Source organism: Pipistrellus kuhlii, unplaced genomic scaffold (genome assembly GCF_014108245.1).
Source record: "Pipistrellus kuhlii isolate mPipKuh1 unplaced genomic scaffold, mPipKuh1.p scaffold_m20_p_38, whole genome shotgun sequence".
NCBI classification, from domain to species: Eukaryota; Metazoa; Chordata; class Mammalia; order Chiroptera; family Vespertilionidae; genus Pipistrellus; species Pipistrellus kuhlii.
In genome coordinates, this window is record NW_023425538.1 from 857,844 (window position 1) to 877,040 (window position 19,197).

The 19,197-nt window shown below is 43.2% G+C and overlaps 2 protein-coding genes across 17 annotated transcripts in view; one reads left to right on the forward strand and one right to left on the reverse strand.

Moving 5' to 3' along the window:
* Nucleotides 1-19,197, forward strand: part of LOC118702294 (carcinoembryonic antigen-related cell adhesion molecule 1) — an 813,263-nt gene that overhangs the window by 717,556 nt on the left and 76,510 nt on the right. The gene's annotated exons all lie outside the window — the stretch shown is intronic.
* LOC118702324 (carcinoembryonic antigen-related cell adhesion molecule 1) overlaps nt 1,728-19,197 on the reverse strand; it is a 112,484-nt gene continuing 95,014 nt past the window's right edge. The window contains exon 3 of the mRNA XM_045570972.1: nt 1,728-2,140. Within this exon, the coding sequence (XP_045426928.1) occupies nt 1,773-2,140 (368 nt within the window). The 3' untranslated portion in view covers nt 1,728-1,772. The remainder of the gene's footprint in view (nt 2,141-19,197) is intronic.

Sequence of the window (19,197 nt, forward strand, 5' to 3'; positions counted from 1 at the left end):
TCTGCCACTGCTGAGGGCCGGGATCCTTCCTCAACACACAGACAATAGCATGTACAGAAGGGTGACTTGTGGAGATGGGGGAGCATGAACTTGCTAAAGATATGGCCCTCACGGTCCATTTGTGTTTGGCAGTTATGAGATAGATTTTGAATTGAACTGTGAGAGACTATGTGAAAATCAATATGCCCCAAAGATCTAATGCCATTTTTTGGGAGGAATATCTGTCGTGAGAGCATGATGGTCATAGACCAAGTTCTGCAGTCCCACCAAGTCACACTATGACAAAGGAAGATGCCACAGTGGGTTTGAAATGAGGGACTCCCTGGGATAGAGAGAAGGTGAGTCCTGCTAAGAGAACAGAAGTGACCAGGGGTGAATCCAACTGTCTCTGCTGCATAAAGGGAGGGATGACACCAGATTGATAGAAAGGACATGTTCCATGTTAGTAAAGCTAGGGAGAAGGTTCCTCCCTGTTTCTATGGAACAAGGTCCCTCCCTGTCAGGCAGATAAGGAGGAGCCCCCTATATGGCATGTGGCATGTGCTCTTCCTAGTCTTTCTAACTCAGGAAACAACTGGAGTTGAGTCAAATTCATTCAAATTGGGCAGCGTCTAAGAGGAAGTAGAGTGGCTGGTGCATCCCACCATCTGGACACATGTGTATGAAACAGGCAGTGAAGCAGTCAGATGGTGAAGGGTCACCAGGCCCACCTGGAAAAGGTCTCAGGAGCCACTGGGAGGAATGGGCGCCTCACACCAGGATGAGGATGTGAGTCACGAGTCAGTGGTGAAGAGCATAAGGCCCTTGGAGTGGAGGAGAGGCCTTGGCATGACTCACATTGGTCAGTCACAGTCTGTGTGATTCTGATTGACTGTAACTCAGTTTTCCCTGAATGAAACAGGATAAATGGTAAAATGGTCTCAGGTTTGCCATGTTGCCTGTGAATGAACCTTGAATCTTTCACAATTTCCTAACCTAAAGCTTAGAATAGAGGTGCTTCTCAAGTTAGTTAACAGCCCCTGTTATTATTTGTGTCCATGAGAGAGGATGCCTTGAGCAGATCCCTGGTGGACTAGGAGCTTCCAGGATCATCTTCTCTTTTCCCCCTGGGGAGACTATCTTCCTCTTCCTTCCTATGTTCCCCAGGCAGTTGGCTAATGACCTGTGACCTTGTCCACATAATCCACACACATGGTCTCAGGTGAAGGGGCAGGCTCCATCCCTCCCAGATGTGGCTCCTGAGGCTGAGCCCTGGCTGGTGACCACCTCAGGAGGCTTGTGACTTGGGCACCTGAGAAATTGTTGCTGCAAGTCTTGCCTGCCCACAGATCAAACAAACCCTTCTGCCCAAAGGCTCCTTGGGTTTCCTGGCGTCATGATCCCTGGGACAGAGGTCTGGGGGAGGGGCTTCCTGGGTTGAACTTCTGGTGAGGATCACAGAGTTCCCCAGGCCAGGCCCTGCATGAGCCTTGCAGGGTAGTTCTCTGGGTCATGGTTGAGAGGGGCCCAGGGGTCCGGATGAGACTGGTCTCTCTCTGCTGAGACACTTCCCTCAGACTGGCTCTTCCCTCTGTGGCAAGTGTCTGCAGGGTTGGAATATGGGAAGGGAAGTTTTGACCTTAGGAAGTTTGTCTCCACTGTGATGCACTAAATGCCCAAACCCAACCTGGAATGTGAGGCAGAGGAAGATGGAGGCAGAGTGAGTCCAGGGCTGTCAGTCCTGTGTGTGAAGTACAATATGCCCCACCCGACACCCAGAGGTCAGAGAGCAATCACTCACGGTATACGCGGAGACGTCCAGTTACTTGTTTTTTCTGAAAATTTTTGTCTATGGCTTCTAGGGTGTAGTATCCTGTGTCCTGCAGGGTGACTTTCTGGAAAAGCAGGGATCCGTTGGGGTATATTGTCTCTCGATTGCTGCTTGCAGGCCCGCGGTTAATTACTTGAGTTTGTGCTATATATGATACAATGTGAAGGTCGCTGTTCACCCTTTCCCCTTTGTACCAGAAACAGACCATTACATCTCCAGGCAGGTTGTGGACACGGAGAAGCACATCCTTCCCTTCGGCAGCATTGGGCGGCACTGATTCAATAGTGAGCTGGGCAGTGGTGCACAGGCTCCAGAAGGTTAGGAGTGAGGCTAGGAGGAAAGAGAGAAGTAGATCAATATTTGCAGCCTTGGGTCCTGATGAGGTCTATTTATCTCTCAGCCTGGGTGTGTGTCTCTCTGTGCGTGTGTGTGTGTGTGTGTGTGTGTGTGTGTGTATACGGGTATTTCCTATGGTCAAGTGTAGCAGATGGACATCATGACTTCAGCACCTCTGACTTATTTTCTTCTTATAAATTCTCAAGTGGCTGCCTGAGGTCCAGAAATGCTCACAGGCACTGCTCAGACCCTTGTTGACACTAAAGACATGTGTCTCCACTTTCTGACCTGACCCTGTTCTGTTTTCCTCATGGCACTTGAGGGGACCTGACATCACATCTAGATCTTTCCTTGTCTGTCTCCTCTCCAGAGAAGGTGAGCTCCATGGGGGAAGGGGCTTGTCTGCTCCGTTGTACCCCCAGGGCCTGCAGCAGGCTGAGGTGCCTGTGGGGGAATGAATGAGTGCTCCCTGGGTCCTGCACCCTCTGGGCTGCATGAGCCCATTTCAGAGGTTGGTGGTAAAGACAATGCTTAGTGCCCCTGGTTCATTTTTTCTTCTGTCACCCTGACATAAACTGATATTATTATCACGTTTTCAGAAATTATTTCTCAGTGATGAATAAGTTGTAAAACTTAGCATAATTGAGGTTTTCCTGCCCCTCACCAGCCCCAGATCAAAGGATTGTACAGATGCTGAGCCCCCTCCCCCATCCTACTCTGCTCCCCTGTCCTTTCCCCTCAGGTCCAAACAGAAGCCCTTTGTTCCCTCTCAGAGTGCTGTGCTCCGCAGGAAACCACAGCCAGTCTCTGTCTCCTCTCCTCTTGTCCATCCCATGGATTGTTTCCCCTGCTTACCAGTCAGCAGGAGCCCCTGCGGGGAGATGCACCCTCTGGGAGCAGGGGCTGAGGGGGACTCCATGTTGTCTGCTGTCTGTTGTGTCCCTTCCTTCGTGAGAAGAGCTTGAGGTTCAGAAACACTCACTCATAGGCCTTGCTCTCTCTACTGGTGGGACCTGCTGAGCCTCCTCTAGGGACAAGATCACTTCCTTGGTCACATGGGCAAAGGGCGGGGTCTGTTCCCAGGACCCTCCCTCCTCCTCCTCCCTTTTCAAGTCTTCCCTCTATCACCTTCCTGGATGATTATGGGAGGAAGGGAGGGAGAGGAGTGGGAATGTGGGAAGAGCCTTTACATAAACTGTGCACCTATGTATGTGGACAATGGGGGGTGGGGAAAGGCCAGAGGGTGGGGTGGGAACCTGGTGGAGGGGAGCAATGGAGGGAAAAAAAAGAGAGGAACATTTGTAATAATATGAACAATAAAGATTTATTTAAAATAAAAAATTAAAAATAAATAGTAATTGAGAAAGATAAAAAAAATAAAAAATAAAATAAATAAAAGCCAGATTCTGGGAATTGCTGAGGCCTCTTTTTCCTCATTGATTCTCCATCCCACTCCCACCTCCATAGGGACATTATTTTTTGAGATAAGCTTGAGCCTTGGACTTGGAGGTGGGAGGTGGTAGCAGAATTCCCTACAGCTCAAGCTGACTGTACAGTAGCTCTCCCCCTTGAGCCTTCCACAGGGAACCTGTGGAAGGTGGTAAAGATTGTGATGCCTGCGGGGACCGGTTTGGCTCAGTGGATAGAGCGGACTGAAAGGTCTGCGGACTGAAAGGACCCGGGTTCGATTCCGGTCAAGGGCATGTGCCTTGGTTGCGGGCACATCCCCAGTGCGGGGTGTGCAAGAGGCAGCTGGTAGATGTTTCTCTCTCATCGACGTTTCTAACTCTCTGTCCCTCTCAATTCCTCTCTGTGTAAAATCAATAAAATATATTTTTTTAAAAAAAGGTTGTGATGCCTACAGGGCACTGTAGAAATGTTGCTTATCAGCTGTCCAGCTAATGTGGATGCCCACCAGGCTGAGATCCTGTGAACAAACTGGGGGTGGGGTAGCCCTGCCTCTCTCCTGTGCACAGGAGTGTCCGTGATCCTGTTCAAAGGCAGATTCTGAGAGTCCTGGCTGGGGAGCTCAGTTGATTAGAGCTTCCTCCTGATATGCCAAGGCTGCCTGTTTGATCCCAGGTCAGGGCACCTGCAAGGATCAAACAATAAATGCATAAGTAAGTGGAACAACAAATCAATGTTTCTCTTACACTCCCTTCCTCTCTAAAATCAATCAATTAAAAAACGGACAACAAAAAAGCCAAAGACAAATGCAGATTCTGACTCAGCAGCTGTGCAGGGACCAGAGACTGCATCTAACAAGCTCTCATGGGAGATGGATCTTATTGGCCTGTGGGGCCCCTTGTCTTTCCTCTTTTGTGTGTGTGTCATTTATCACACATTTATTCAGCTTATGCTGTTCTCCCAAGCACTATATGTGGGCCTACAGCAATCCACAAAACTCAGAAGTGAAAATCCCATGAGAGCCTTTCACTTGATATTTTTGGTAAACATTTAAATTTGTTTGTTTAAAAATTATGAGAGCATTGGAGCAGAACTGTAGTAGCCAGGCTCATGTAGACCCCTTCACCTGAGAGGATGTCTCCCTCATTCCAGAACTAACCTCTTCTTTGCCCTGGTCTTGGGTCTGTCAGCACCACTCAGATAGCTCCTCTGGCCTCCGAACTTGGGAATTTTTTTTCCATTTGTAACACTCAACCCAGCTGGGCACTGGGTCTTCCCTGTGTTCTCTGGGAAGGTTGGATTTCCTCCCAGCAGGAAGACCACAGAGAATACTCTGGGGATAAAAACGGGGAAAGCTGGGTGATGACTGAAAGAGGACCTACCTTCTATCTCCAGATGCCAGCAGCCAGGCCTCTACTTCCTGGCCTGTGGCTCAGAAAGTTTTACAGTACCCGGTGTGAAGGGAGAGGTATTCAGCATAAACTGGGAATAAAGATGTTGGTGGAAGGTCACATGGCTGTGTGCTCTCTGGTCCACAGGGACAATTCCAGGGAGACCCTCTCTGTGTGGCTGTTGGCTGAGACAGTCCACATGCAAATGGGGCCAGTGGGGAAAGTGAGTCTTTCTGGCAAGTTTGCTCCCCAGGAAGAAGGCAGGAAGAAGGAGGCAGGCAGGGTGATGGCAAATCTTTTGATAACAACAGTCTCCAGTGTGCAGAGGAGGATAGTTCATATCTAAATGGATCCTGTCTGGCCTGGTCCTTGTTTCACACAGAGGTCTTGGGCCTCCAGGTGCTAGAGATGGGTGAGGAGCCCTGTGGTGAGTCCTATCTCCTTGATGGCTGAAGCAGGAACTTGGACCAACTTAGTTTACTGACCCGGAAGAGGCTGAGGCCGCTGAGGTCTGAGGTTGATGTGATGGGGACACAGGCCACTGGTGGGTGTGATGCCGTTGGGGTTGGCAAAGGTGGGTTGAGGTGTTGATGATGATGTGAGGACAGGGCATGGAGGACTGGATGGAGATGACAAGTGGCTTCCAATCTTCTTTTGAGGGGCCCCAAGTGGATTCTATGTGGGAGGAGCAGAGTGCCCACAGGAAGTACAGAGCAGGATGCAGGGGACTGAGATCTCATGATTCCAAACAAACTCCTTTCCTTGGAGGGCTCCACAGGAGAATAGGAGTCTGGGAGGTAGGCAGCCCTGTCAGTAGGAGCTGGCGAAGGTGCTCCAGTGGTGGTCAGTGGCCCCTGGTGGTGAGATGGTGAGATGCAGTCCCAGCAGGTGGAAGTAGCTGAGACAGGAGTGCTTGGCAGGACTGGATCTTTGGGTGGTTGTGGGGTCCTGGCAGATGGAGGTTTTTGGCAGACAATGGTCCATATTTGTGGCCAATACTGCAGACTCAGGTCAGGCCCGAGGCCCTGGAGTTGAGTCCTTAACCAGCTGAGGATTGGGACCCGGGCTGGTGTGGTTCCACAGGAGGTGGTCAGCAGACCAGGATCAAGGGGACAGATATCAGGTTATTTCTCATTCTCCTTTACAGGAGCGAAGGCTTCTGTTCAGAGACCCCTCAGGGCACAAGAGAAGAACCACCCTCTTTCTCATCTGGGGCTTCATTGCCAGTGGCCTCTGGAAGAAGAGCAGTTCCTGGTCAATACTTGTGCTCTTGAGCACTCAGCACAGTCTTTTTGACATTGAGGTCTGGGTGCTCCTCTGATGATGGAAGCCCTACAGATCTGGGTGCCTGACCCAAGGAAATGGAAGGGCCCCTTTGCACTAGAAGAGTGAGTTTGAGGTTCTACACTCCACTCTTAGTGTGAAGCAGATCAAACACTCTTTGTCAGTAATCTTTCCAGCATTGGAGAATAGGGCTAGGGTTGTGGGATCGAAGCTGTGCCTCCAAACCTAGGTGGCTGCCACATGCCTGGAATAGCAGGCACAGGACCCTCACTTCTGCTCTTGACCTTCACCCTGGAGGAGCAGGTGATGATATGGGTGCCTTGGTGCAGGGATTGGGCCTCCATAAAGTCCCAAGAACTTGGATGAAGCTGGACTGGGCTGGGCAGCATTCCGGTGACTGTGGGCAATGGGTTGGTGCTTAGGACACACCAGGCTGGTGCCTTGCAGACACAGAGACATCAGGGTTCATTAGTACCCCAAAAACTTGGTCTCAGGTATTTGGCTGTGGGAGATGGGTCAAGAACTGCCTCTAATCTTGTATTTAATATTCAAAAGGAAAAAGGATCATTTCCCTCCAGTCATGACAGTTATAGAGAGCCAGCTGCATCAGGATGGTGGGAAGACATAGTGACTGAAAAGTAATCCCTTTCTATGTGGTGAACATGAAGATAATTCACTGGAATGCTCTTTTCAGAACAAAGAAACAACCTCATTTTACCACTAACTGTGGTGCATATAGGTCTAGTACATCTTTAATGTCCTGTTGGCAGTTGTGCTCTTAAGGAAATGGTGAAAGCCACCTTCATGTTTAATCTGAAAATGTTGATTTTATGTAGACCCGACTAGGATTTTAAGCTTTCAGAGTTTCAGCTAGATCATCTTCTATGAACATTAATTCAAGTTCTCTGCCCATTTCTGTTACTCTCCCTGTACACAAAGAGTCACATGTTCCATAAGTGCCAGAAAGCTGCTGAACCACCATAGAAAGGAGAAAGTGTCCAAATGATGGCACTCAACAGGGTGGTGAGGGAGGTTCTTTTAGGACCGGAGGGAGCAAGTGGTGTCAGGCTCTGCCATCAACTTCAAATCCTGACCCAGAAGGTGGGATGTTGAGGACCTCCTTGACCGCCCCCCCCATTCTTACCCCTCAGAACACCACTGCTGGGCTGTCTGTGGGGGAATTCAGCCTCCCCTCCTCCTCTTTGCAGTGCAGTACAGGGACCAAGAGCCCCTTCATGTAGAGTGGGCCACGAAGGAGCCCAGGTGAGGGAGGGCATGTGGATGTGAGGAGAGATCCTTATTCCTGGAGGTGGGAGCTGTGAGATGAGGGCCAACAGGAGGCACACAGCCTGCTTAGCAGCTGCAGCTGAGTCAGTGCGCCAGAGCATTTCCTCTGCAGAATCCAGCTCTTTCCCTGTGAACATTCCATTACTTCCCCTTCAGTGCTCCTAGCTGAGGCCTCAGTCTTTCCCCACTCACTCCTGCATCAACTCTTTGTCCCCCTCACACTTGGGCAGCTCGGTTTGCCCACTTACCAAGTCTCCCCAGGGCTACAGAATGATCAGTGCTGCCCCTGATCCCACCAGTCTGGAAACCCAGTCCTGCTTTCCTGGTCAGCTGTGGGACTAGGCTCTCAGGCTCCATGTCCTGATTTACCATCACCTGCCAGGAGGTGGCAGCAGCTGAACAAAGGAGAGACGCAGGACAATTGTTATCACTCTGTGTGTTTTCAAAGGGCAGGAACCCAGGGAACCATGGAACTTCGTGCTAATTTAGATGTCAGGACTTTTTATGTCCTGGGAATTTAATAGAGAATGCATGGATATTTTATTACTTCTCGAGGACAAGATTTTGAGTTTGTAATTACAGGTTTCCCTTGTTTTTCACTATCACCTTCAATCTCACCCACCTGGGGGACATACTGCAAATTCAGCATCTTGGCTCAGTGTTGGTATTTAGAAGAGGCAGGAACAGACAAGCCTGGGCCCCTTTGTGTTTATAGGGCTGCAGAGAGATGTGTGATGTGTTAGGAATAGTGCTCCTTCCTGGTCAGCAGTTCCCAGCCCCCCTGGTATGCTCCCCACTTTCTGCATTTGCTGCCCCTTCCCCAGCTCCAACTCAGCCCTCAGAGCAGATTCTGAGCTGACTGCCCCAGGGACATGTTGGGTGCCATTCACTCTTTGTTCTGCTCTTGTTGGCTGCCTGGTGCTGTCTATGACCATGAAGTTTCCCTGAGGTGTGTGTGTGTGTGTGTGTGTGTGTGTGTGTGTGTGATGGGTACCTGAACACATGCAAAGCATCAAGGTAAGAGAATTTGAGAGTCCTTGAACAAGTATTTATTTTAAATGCAAGGATTCATGGTGACATCTTCTACATCTAACAAAGTTTCTTGTTGTAGATGGAATCACTCTTCCCAACCTTCCTTCCCAAAGTTAAAATGACACCCACCCCTTTGCATAGGCCTTGTAGCTTTTACCACCAGAGGGCAGCACATCTCCACTGCCGCCCCATTTATCTCAGGTTTGGCAATGAGAACATACCAAAAAGCACCTTAGGTAATTCTCAAAAGCACTGAGAGTTTGAGAAACATTTCCATGAGTAGTGCAATTTAATAGAGAGCCCAAAAATAAACCCATGAGTTTATAGTCAATTAATATTCTACAAATCAGGTAAGAACATACCATGATGTAAACAGGTATAAACAATAAATAGTGCTTGAAAAATTGAATAGATACATGCAAAAAAAAAAATGAAGATAAACCACCTTCTTACACCATACATCAGATTAAACTCAAAATAAATTAAGTATTTAAAAGCTAGTCTCAAAAACATAAAAATCTTAGAAGGAAATATAGGCAGTAAAATCTTGGACATATATTCTTCTGACATATTGTCTTGGGCAAGGAAGCAAAAGAAAAAAAAAGGAACCTCATAAAAATAAAACTATTTGCACAGCAAAGGAAACCATCAACAAAATGAAAATCTAACCCACTGAATAGGAGGACATATTTGATGATACACTTGAAAGGGGCTTACTATCAAAACTTTATAAGCAACTAATAAAACTCAACACCAAAAAAACCCAAACAATCCAATCAAGACATGGGCAAAGGAGTGTCCCTGCTAGAAGATAGGAGAAAGGAATAGAATTGTTCAGAGTAGAGGCTGACCTTGGAAAAAAAGCACATGCAGGTTCAGAAGCACTGGAACTGAAGATGCAAGAGGAAGGGACGGGAGGTGGACAGGGTCAGGAGAGGTGAGAACAGCAGGGAGAGAGGATGCCTGCTGGAACTGCTGGTGGCAGGGCAGGAGCAGAGTTCTCCATGTACTCAACAGTGATACTTGGGGCCCATAGTTCTTGTTGGGGCTGTCCTGGGTACTGTAGGATGATTAGCACCATTCCAGACCTCTACCCACTAGAGTCCAGTAGAACTCATGTGAAGAACATTTCCTCTGACATCGCCCTATGTCCTGGGGAGATGGGAGAGGAGGTGGTATAGTCTCCCTTGGTTCAGAACCACTGACCTACACTGATCTCTAATATTAAATAACCTAATACACCCTGTACCTCTCAGGGTGTGAAAAAGAGAAGAAACCAACATCTTTACTATCTAAGAAAAATTAACAGTAATTAGCAGTTAAGTTGATTTATCAGTTGGAAGCATATTTAGAGGTGATTACAGCTCACCAGCTGGAAGCCTGGGGCATTCAAAGGGCATAATCACGAATTAGACTGGGTTGTTCTGCAAAGTCAGGTGAGAAAAATTCTGTAGACACTGGAAAGAGAAAATGATAACAAATCCATATGCCATCTGACTTGATAGTCTATTCTGATGTTCTTATCATCTCAAGCATCTTGGCAATAAACGCAGTCATTTCTGTAGTTTGGAAGAAACATTATGAAAAAAAGTTATGTCATATGAGATTCTTGTTAATTTCATAATCACACCCTGTGGCATAAGTCATTACATTTGACTTTATGCCCCTGAAATGTACAGTGCCCAGTTTCATTTCCAGCAACTCTCAGCTGGCAAAGCCTTGTCTCCCGTCCCTGGGCCCCTCTCTGAACCACAGGGTCTGTGATCCTGCCTGTGTAAGGGGACAGGGAGACTTTACAGTGTCCTCACCATTCCTCCCTCTCCTCTCAGACTCTGGGCAGAATTGGTTGTCTAATCTTGGCCGTGACTCTAAAATTACCAACCTGGATTTCTGTACTTCACCCTCCTACTTGTCAGTGGTGTCCCGTTGATCTCTCAGTTTCTAAGGTCTCAGAGAGAGTGAGCCATGCTCCATGTTGGTGAGAGCATGAATAAAAGTGCACCCAGGTGTACCGACATCCTGGCTGCCACACATTGCTGCTCACAGGCCTTAACTATCTGTTTTTGAGGATAGACTTTTTTCCATGTGCTCCAAGCACTGTGCTAAGCCCTTTTCACACATTTCTTTATTCAGTTTTTACAACCACCCTGTGAGTTAGATGTTGTTACTACTTCCATTTTTAGGATGAGAAGCTAATTTGGCAAAAGGCCCACAGCAAGTGAAGGGGACAGTGGAGACCCAAAGCTAGCTAGCTGTGTTCTAGCCCGAGTTCATAAAACCTGGGACCTTTCAGTCTGCAGGCTGATGCTCTATCCACTGAGCCAAACTGGTTAGGGCTGTAAGACTCTTCTTAAATCTTCCATGGACTTCCTTCATTTTCTGCTTAGCAATAAAAGGCATTTTTAGGTTCATATAAACACATGCTTTACAACTGCCTGAAAAGAAAATCAGCATGTAATTTGCACTGGGAATTCAGTAAATAAGTCACAGGCCAATAAATTCAATCGTGCAGTTGTGAAAGATAACCTGAAAAAGGTTTGGAAACCTTAAGGCTGGGTAATCTTATGTGTACATATAATACCTTTGCCACACACACCCCACTCCCATACATGCCCTCATACCCCAGTGTTTTGTGTCCATTGGTTATGCTTATATGCATGAATACAAGTCCTTCTCCCCCACCTCTTCCTGAACTTCCCGCTATAATTTGACAGTCTGTTTGATGCTTTACTGCCTCTGTATCTATCTTTTTGTTCATCAGGTTATAATGTTCTTTATTATCCACAAATGAGTGAAATCATGTGATCTTTTTCTTTCATTGACTAGCTTATTTCACTTAGCATAATGCTCACTAGTTCCATCCAGGTTACTGCAAATGGTAAGAATTCCTTATTTTTTATGGCAGCATAGTATTCCATTGTGTAGATGTATCATAGTTTTTTGATCCAGTCATCTTCTGATGGGCACCTAGGCTGTTTCCAAATCTTAGCTATTGTAAATCATGCTGCTATGAACATAGGGTGCATATATCTTTCTGATTTGTGTTTCTAGTTTCTTAGGATATATTCCTAGGAGTGGCATTACCAGGTCAAAGGGGAGTTCCATTTTCAGGTTTTTGAGGAAACTCCATACTGTTCTCCACAGTGGCTGCACCAGTCTGCATTCCCACCAACAGTGCACCAGGGTTCCTTTTTCTTCGCATTCTCGCCAACACTTGTCGTTTGTTGATTTGTTGATGTTGGCCATTCTGACAGGTGTGAGATGGTACCGCATTGTCGTTTTGAGTTGCATCTCTCAGATAATTAGTGACTTTGAGCATGTTTTCGTGTGTCTCTTGGCCTTCCTTCTGTCTTCTTTTGAAAAGATTCTATTTAGGTCAGTTGCTTATTTTTTTTATTGGATCATTTATCTTCCTTTCATTAAGTTGTATAAGGTGCTTGTTGATGTTGGAGATTAAACCTTTATCAATGATAAGATTTGCAAATATGTTCTCCCATACCGTGGGCTTTCTTGTTGTTTTGTTAATGGTTTATTTTGCTATGAAAAGGCTTTTTATTTTGATGTAGTCACATTTGTTTATTTTCTTTTTAGCTTCCATTGCCCTAGAGGCAATATCAGTGAAGAAGTTCTTTCAGCATAAGTCTGAGATTTTGCTGCCTATGGATTCCTCTAGTATTTTTATGGTGTCCCATCTTATGTTTAAGTCCTATATCCATTTTGAGTTTAGTTTTTGTGTATGGTGTAAGTTGGTGGTCTAATTTCTTTTTTTTTTTTTTTTTTTTTTTTTTTTTTTTTTTGCATGTATCTGTCCAATTTTCCCAACACCATTTGTCTTGGGACTGTCTTGACTCCATTTATGTTCATGCCTTCTTTGTTGAATCGTGGCTTGGTCGATTTCTGGGTTCTCTGTTCTATTCCATTGATCTATGTGTCTGTTCTTGTCCCAGTACCAGGCTGTTTTGAGGACAGTTGCTTTGTAATACAGCTTGAAATCTGGTATTGAGATCCCTCCTACTTTATTCTTCTTTCTCAGGATTGCTGTGGCTATTTGGGGTCTTTTTTATTCCAGATGAATTTTTGGAGAGTTCTTTCTAGGTCTATGAAATATGCTGTTGGTATTTTAATGGGGAGTACATTGAATCCATAGATTTCTTTGAGTAGTATGGACATATTAATGATATTGATTCTACCAATCCATGAACATGGTATGTTCTTCCATCTGTTTATGTCTTCCTCTATCTCATTTTTCAGTGTCCTGTAGTTTTCCACATATAGGTCTTTTACCTCCTTAGGTAAATTTATTTCTAGGTATCTTAGATTTTTTGATGCAATGGTAAATGGATTTTTTTTTTTTAGTCTCTATTTCTGTAAGTTCACTATTAGTGTATAGAAAGGCCATAGATTTTTTTTTGCGTTAATTTTGTATCCTGCTACATTGCCAAATTCATTTATTAAGTCTATTAGTTTTTTGATGGAGTCTTTCTGGTTTTTTATGTACAATATCATATCATCTGCAAATAAGGACAACTTTACTTCTTTTTCAATTTGGATGCCTTTTATTTCTTCTTCTTGTCTAATTGCAATGGCTAATACTTCCAGAACTATGTAAAACAGGAGTGGTGAGAGTGGATAACCCTATCTTGTTCCTGTTCTTAGGGGAAATGGATTTAGTTTTTGCCCATTGAATATGATGTTAGCTGTGGGTTTATCATTTATAACTTTTATTATTTTGAAGTATGATCCTTCTATTCCCACCTTTTGAGAGTTTTTATCAAGAAAGGGTGTTGGATTTTGTCAAATGCATTTTCTGCATTAATTGATATGACTATATGATTTTCATCTCTCAATTTGTTTATATGATCTATCACGTTTATTGATCTATGGATATTGTACCATCCTTGCATACCTGGGATAAATCCTACTTGGTCATGGTTTATAATCTTTCTGATGTACTGCTCGATCTGATTTGCTAGAATTTTGTTGAGGATTTTGGCATTTATATTCTTGAGGGATATTAGCCTGTAATTCTCTTTTATTGTGTTGCCTTTATCTGGTTTTGGTATTAGGGTGATGCTGGCTTCATAGAAGGAGCTTGGAAGTGTTCTTTCCTCTTGAATTTCTTGGAATAGTCTGAGGAGGATAGATTTTAGTTCTTCCTTGAATGTTTGGTAAAAGTCCCTTGTGAAACCATCTGGCCCCGAGCTTTTGTTTGCAGGAAGATTTTTGATGACTGCTTCAACTTCTTTCATAGTTTTTGGCATATTGAGATGTTTAGATTTTTCCTGATTGAGTTTTGGATGGTTATATTTTTCTAGAAATATGTCCATTTCCTCCAGGTTTGTTGGAATAGAGTTGTTTATAGTATTAATAATCCTTTGTATTTCTGTGGGGTCTGTAGTTATTTCACCTCTTTCTGATTTTGTTTATTTGGGTCCTCCTTCTTTTCTTCTTAGTGAGCCTGGCTAGAGTTTCATATATCTTGTTTATCCTTTCAAAGAACCAGCTCTTGGTTTTGTTGATTTTTTATATTGTTTCTTTGGTCTCTATGTCATTTATCTCTGCTCTGATATTTATTATTTCCTTCCTTCAGCTTACACTGGGCATTTTTAAAATATATATATTTTATTGATTTTTTTACAGAGAGGAAGGGAGAGAGATAGAGAGCTAGAAATGTCGATGAGAGAGAAACATCGAGCAGCTGCCTCTTGCACACCCCCTACTGGGTATGTGCCCGCAGCCAAAGTACATGCCCCTGACCAGAATCGAACCTGGGACCTTTCAGTCCGCAGACCTACGCTCTAACACTAGCCAAACCGGTTTCGGCACACTGGGCATTTTTTGTTGCTCTCTTTCTAACTCTTTAAGTTGTAAGGTTAGGTAATTTATTACCATTGTTTCTCGTTTTTAGCAGTAGGCTTGCAGAGCTATGAACTTCCCTCTCAAGACTGCTTTCTCTGTGTCCCATCGATGTTGGATTGTTGTTTTATTGTCATTTGTTGCCATGATGTTTTTTACTTCTTCCTTGATCTCTCTGGTAACCCAGTCATTGTTTAATAGCATGCTATTTAGTCTCCCTCTGTTAGATTTTTTGGATTGTTTTTATTGTAGTTAATTTCCAGTTTTATGTCACTGTGATCTGAGAAGATGCTTGATATGATTTCTATCTTCTTGAATTTGAAGAGACTTAGCCTATGTCCCAACATGTGGTCTATCTTTGAAAATGACCCATGTGCACTTGAGAAGAATGTATATTCTGTGGCTTTTGGGTGAAATATTCTGAAGATGTCAATTAATTCCATCTGGTCTAGTGAGTCATTTAGGATTGATATTTCTTTGCTGATTTTTTGTTTAGAGGATTTGTGCAATGGTGATAGTGGTGTATTAAAGTCTCCCACTATGATTGTATTGCTGTCAATCTCTCCCTTGATACCCTCCAGGAGTATTTATGTATTTAGGTGCTCCTGTATTGGATGCATATATGTTTATCAGAGTTATTTCTTCTTGTTGGATTACTACCTTTAGTATTATGAAGTGGCCTTCCTTATCTCTTGTTATGTCCTTCACATTGAGATCTAATTTGTCGGATATAAGTATTGCTACCCTAACTTTTTTTTTATTTCCATTCCCCTGAAAAACCTTTTTCCATCCCTTCACTCTCAGTCTGTGTGTGTCTTTTTTTTTCTAAGGTGGATTTCTTGTAGAAAGCAGATAAATGGATCTTGTTTTCTTATCCAATCCATTACCCAATGTCTTTTGATTGGGACATTTAATCCATTTATATTTAAAGTTATTATTGATAGGTACTTATTTGTCACCATTTTTATTTTTTACCCCTGTGTTCCTTTTTCGCTTCCTATTTCTTTTCTTTTTTTTTTTTTTTTTCTTTTTTTTTTTTTTTTTTTTTTTTTTCAGCAAACCCTTTAGCATTTCTTGCATTTCTGGTTTGGTGGTAATAAATTCCGAGTCTTTTTTTGTCTGTGAAACTCCTGATTTCACCTTCAATTTTGATTGATAGCCTTGCTGGAAATAGAATTCTTGGATTCAGAGCCTTCCTTTGCATGACTTTGTATATTTCATCCCATTCCCTTCTTGCTTGATGAGTTTCTGTTGAGAAATCAGTTGCTAGTCTGATGGGGGTTCCTTTATATGTAATTTTCTGTCTCTCTGACTGCTTTTAAGATTCTTACTTTGTCATTGGTGTTTGCCAATTTAATTATAATGTGCCTTGGTGTCAGTCTTTTGGGGTTCATTTTGCTTGGGATTCTGCTAGCTTCTTGGATTTGTGTGGGCTTTTTCTTCTCTATATCAGGAAAGTTTTCTGTCATTATTTCTTGAAACAGGTTTTCTATTTCTTGCTCAGTTTCCTCTCCTTCTGATACTCCTATTATGTGGATGTTGTTCTGTTTCCTGTTGTCCCAAAGTTTCCTTAGGCTCTCTTTTTTTTTTTTTTTTTTTTTTTTTTTCTAGAAGATGCTCTACTTGGATATTTTTTTCCTACCTTGTCTTCTAGCTCACTGAGGTGGTCTTCTGCTTCTTTCAGTCTACTCTTGATGATTTCTATTGAGTTCTTTAAAGCAACAATGTCATTTTTTTATTTCTTCTTGGTTCATCTTCATTTCCTCTTGGTTCTTCTTCAGTTCCTCTTGGTTCTTCTTCAATTCCTCTTGGTCCTTCTTCATTTCCTCTTGGTTCTTATTCATATCGTCAAATTTCTCTTCCATTCTTTTTAGACATCCTATGATCATTACTCTGAATTCTTGCTCTGGTAGGTTGCTTGCCTCTAACTTGTTTACTTCCTTTTCTGGTGATGCCTGCTTTTCTTTCATGTGTGGGCTATTTCTTTGTCTCCCTGTGGTCTCTCTTTTCAGGATGTCTGGTTATGTGGTTTTATTTCTCCTGCATTGATTTAAAGGCACAAAATACAACACTACCAGGTACAACACAAAAGGCACTGAACAGGAATGTATTTGCAATATTAATAACCTCTAATAAAGGTGGCCACTAGGGAAAGGAAAATTAGGGGATAGGAGAGAAAGAAGAAAGGTAAAAAAGAGAGAGAAAGAGAGAGAGAGAGATAAAGAGATAGAAAGAGAAGAAAAAAAGTAGTGTCAAAATGAAATTGGGAAACAGAAGAGAGAGAGAGAGAAAGAGAGAGAGAGAGAGAGAGAGAGAGAGAGAGAGAGAGGAAGCAGACTAATAGAGAAAGAAGAAACAAAGTGTATATATATATACAGTGGTGCCTCGCATAAAGAATGCCTCGCACAGCGAACGCTGCACACAACGAACTTCATTTCATGATTCATACAACGAACTTCGTTTCACACAACGAAGTCGCCCGAGCTTCCACGACCGCTTTGCCCGAGCTTCCACGACTGCTTCGCCCGAGCTTCCACGATCGCTGCTGATGTATTGCATCCTTCCGTGCAGGCACTGCAGGCAGTCGTTAGTCACTGCGCTTAACTTAAGCACGTATCGCGGCAATCGTTCTTCATTACGAATTAAATCACGCACGTATCACGGCAGTCGTCCTTTTAAGTTAAACTCAATATTTTTTTTATATCATGATGTATCTAAATAAAAATAATAACAAAAAATTTATCTTTTTTTATGTCATCTTAGCATATTTTATGCTACAGAACGAATTATTTTTTTTAACATGTATTGTTATGGGAAAACGCGTTTCACATAACGAACTTTTCACATAACAAACTTGCTCCTGGAACGAATTAAGTTCGTTGTGTGAGGCACCACTGTGTGTGTGTATATATATATATATATATATATATATATATATATATATATGGAGAAAATTCCCATAGAACAACCACTAATCCCAGCAAATGCCAGCAACAATACTTGGAGATTAATACAAACTACAATATCCACTATTATTAAGCAAGGCTACAATAAACAGAAGTAAAAAACAAACAAAAACAAAGCAATTAAAAAATACTAAGCTACAATAACAACAAAAGAATAAGCATATCAATTTCACTAAAAAGCATAAAAATTCAATATAAGCAACATTCACGCAAACAACAACAAAAGGATAGAAAGGAGAACAGGGTTTTTTTTGTTTGTTTGTTTTTTGTTTTTAACTAGTTAATATAGTGAAGAGAGTGGTATTTATGCACTTGGAGCAGGGGATTGAAAATTAGGTCTATAAGTATGGTAAGAATTTTAGCCGGGGGTATACAGAAAGAATAGGGAAAAACTAAAGCTGGAAAGGGATAAGATAAACAGGAGACGAAAAAGGTAAAGGTTAGTAAAAGAGTGATGGCGTAAAGGTCGAGTTGAGATACGGTTGAACAATGCTATAGTAGAGATTAAAATAGAATGAAGACTAATCCAAATGTAAAATAAAGAGAAAATAAAATGGTACTTAAAAAAAAAGAAAAAGGAAACAAAAAATGCAAAATAGAAGTAGTAATAATGATGATTAAAACTGAAAAATGTAATAATTGAAAAGGTAAAATCAAGTGAGGAAAAAAGAAAAAAATTTGTTTCTTGAATAAAAGATGTAAAAAATTAAAATAAAATAAAAGATGTAAAAAAATGAAAATAAAATAAAGAATAGAAAAATTAACATAAAATGTGCAGTAGTGGTCATTCACTTCCTCTGTTATTTTATTTGGCACACCTGTTTCTCAGTCCAGACAGTATTGCAGTCCCCTGCATTCCACTGCACTTCAGTTTTGTAAGCTAGTCCTTAATTTTAAGTAGGCTATTTCTTAGTTATTTATGTCCATTTATTTTTGATTAATTGAAAGTAATAAAAAATAAATTAAAAAAGGAAAGGGAAAAAAAGCGGTGGGGGAGGAGTCAGTTTGTAATTCAGCCCCTAGGTGGCAGAGTTTCTGGTTTGACTTCCCAGTCCTTTTGGCTGCTCTAGCCTTCTTTCTCTATGGCTCAATGTTTTTTCGAGGTAGGCTGCCTGGGTGCCGGCTCCCAGACTGCCTCTTCTTGCTCCGATCCCCCGTTTCCAGGAAGGCAATTTCCCCCTGCTGTCTACCAGGATATGCCAAACTGAGCAGTCATTCCCTAGTACTCAGAAGCTAGGGGGTAAAGGGGGTCAGGCACAGGATGGGTCTGAACCAAAGTGTCCAGATGAACCGCTTTTGGTGGGACAGTCCCGATTCTTAACATTTGTCCCACATCCCATGGCGCTTTAAAAAAAAGTCCCGATTTTGGGGAAGATCATGCCAAACCCAGCACTGGGTCTTGCATCGCACAATTCTCTCTGCAACCATTGCCTCTTTTGGTGCAGCTTCAGCTGCAGAGCAGCTTGGGCGTGCAGCGGCTACAGTCACTGCCTGCGCCACGGTGACCCAGATCCCTCACGTTATCCCCGCAAACTCTGACCTTTCCATGGGTGATTGAAGAACTCCCTTGAATCCACGCTTTTGAGCCTATTGGGACGTCACAGCTGTTTGATGGTCTCCTCTTTTGTGGGTTTTTCAGGCCTCATAGAAGATTCTCTTTCCTTGGTAAGATGACGTAGTTTTCCCTCTGAGCCCGTAGTTCCAGGAGAAGTCACTGCCGCCGCAGTGTTGGCTGGTTGGTCAGGAAATCCTGTCCAGCGGACCCTTACCCTCTTTTAGAGTTCTGCTACCCCTTAGCTTGCCAATTAATACTCCCTGAGCAACTCTC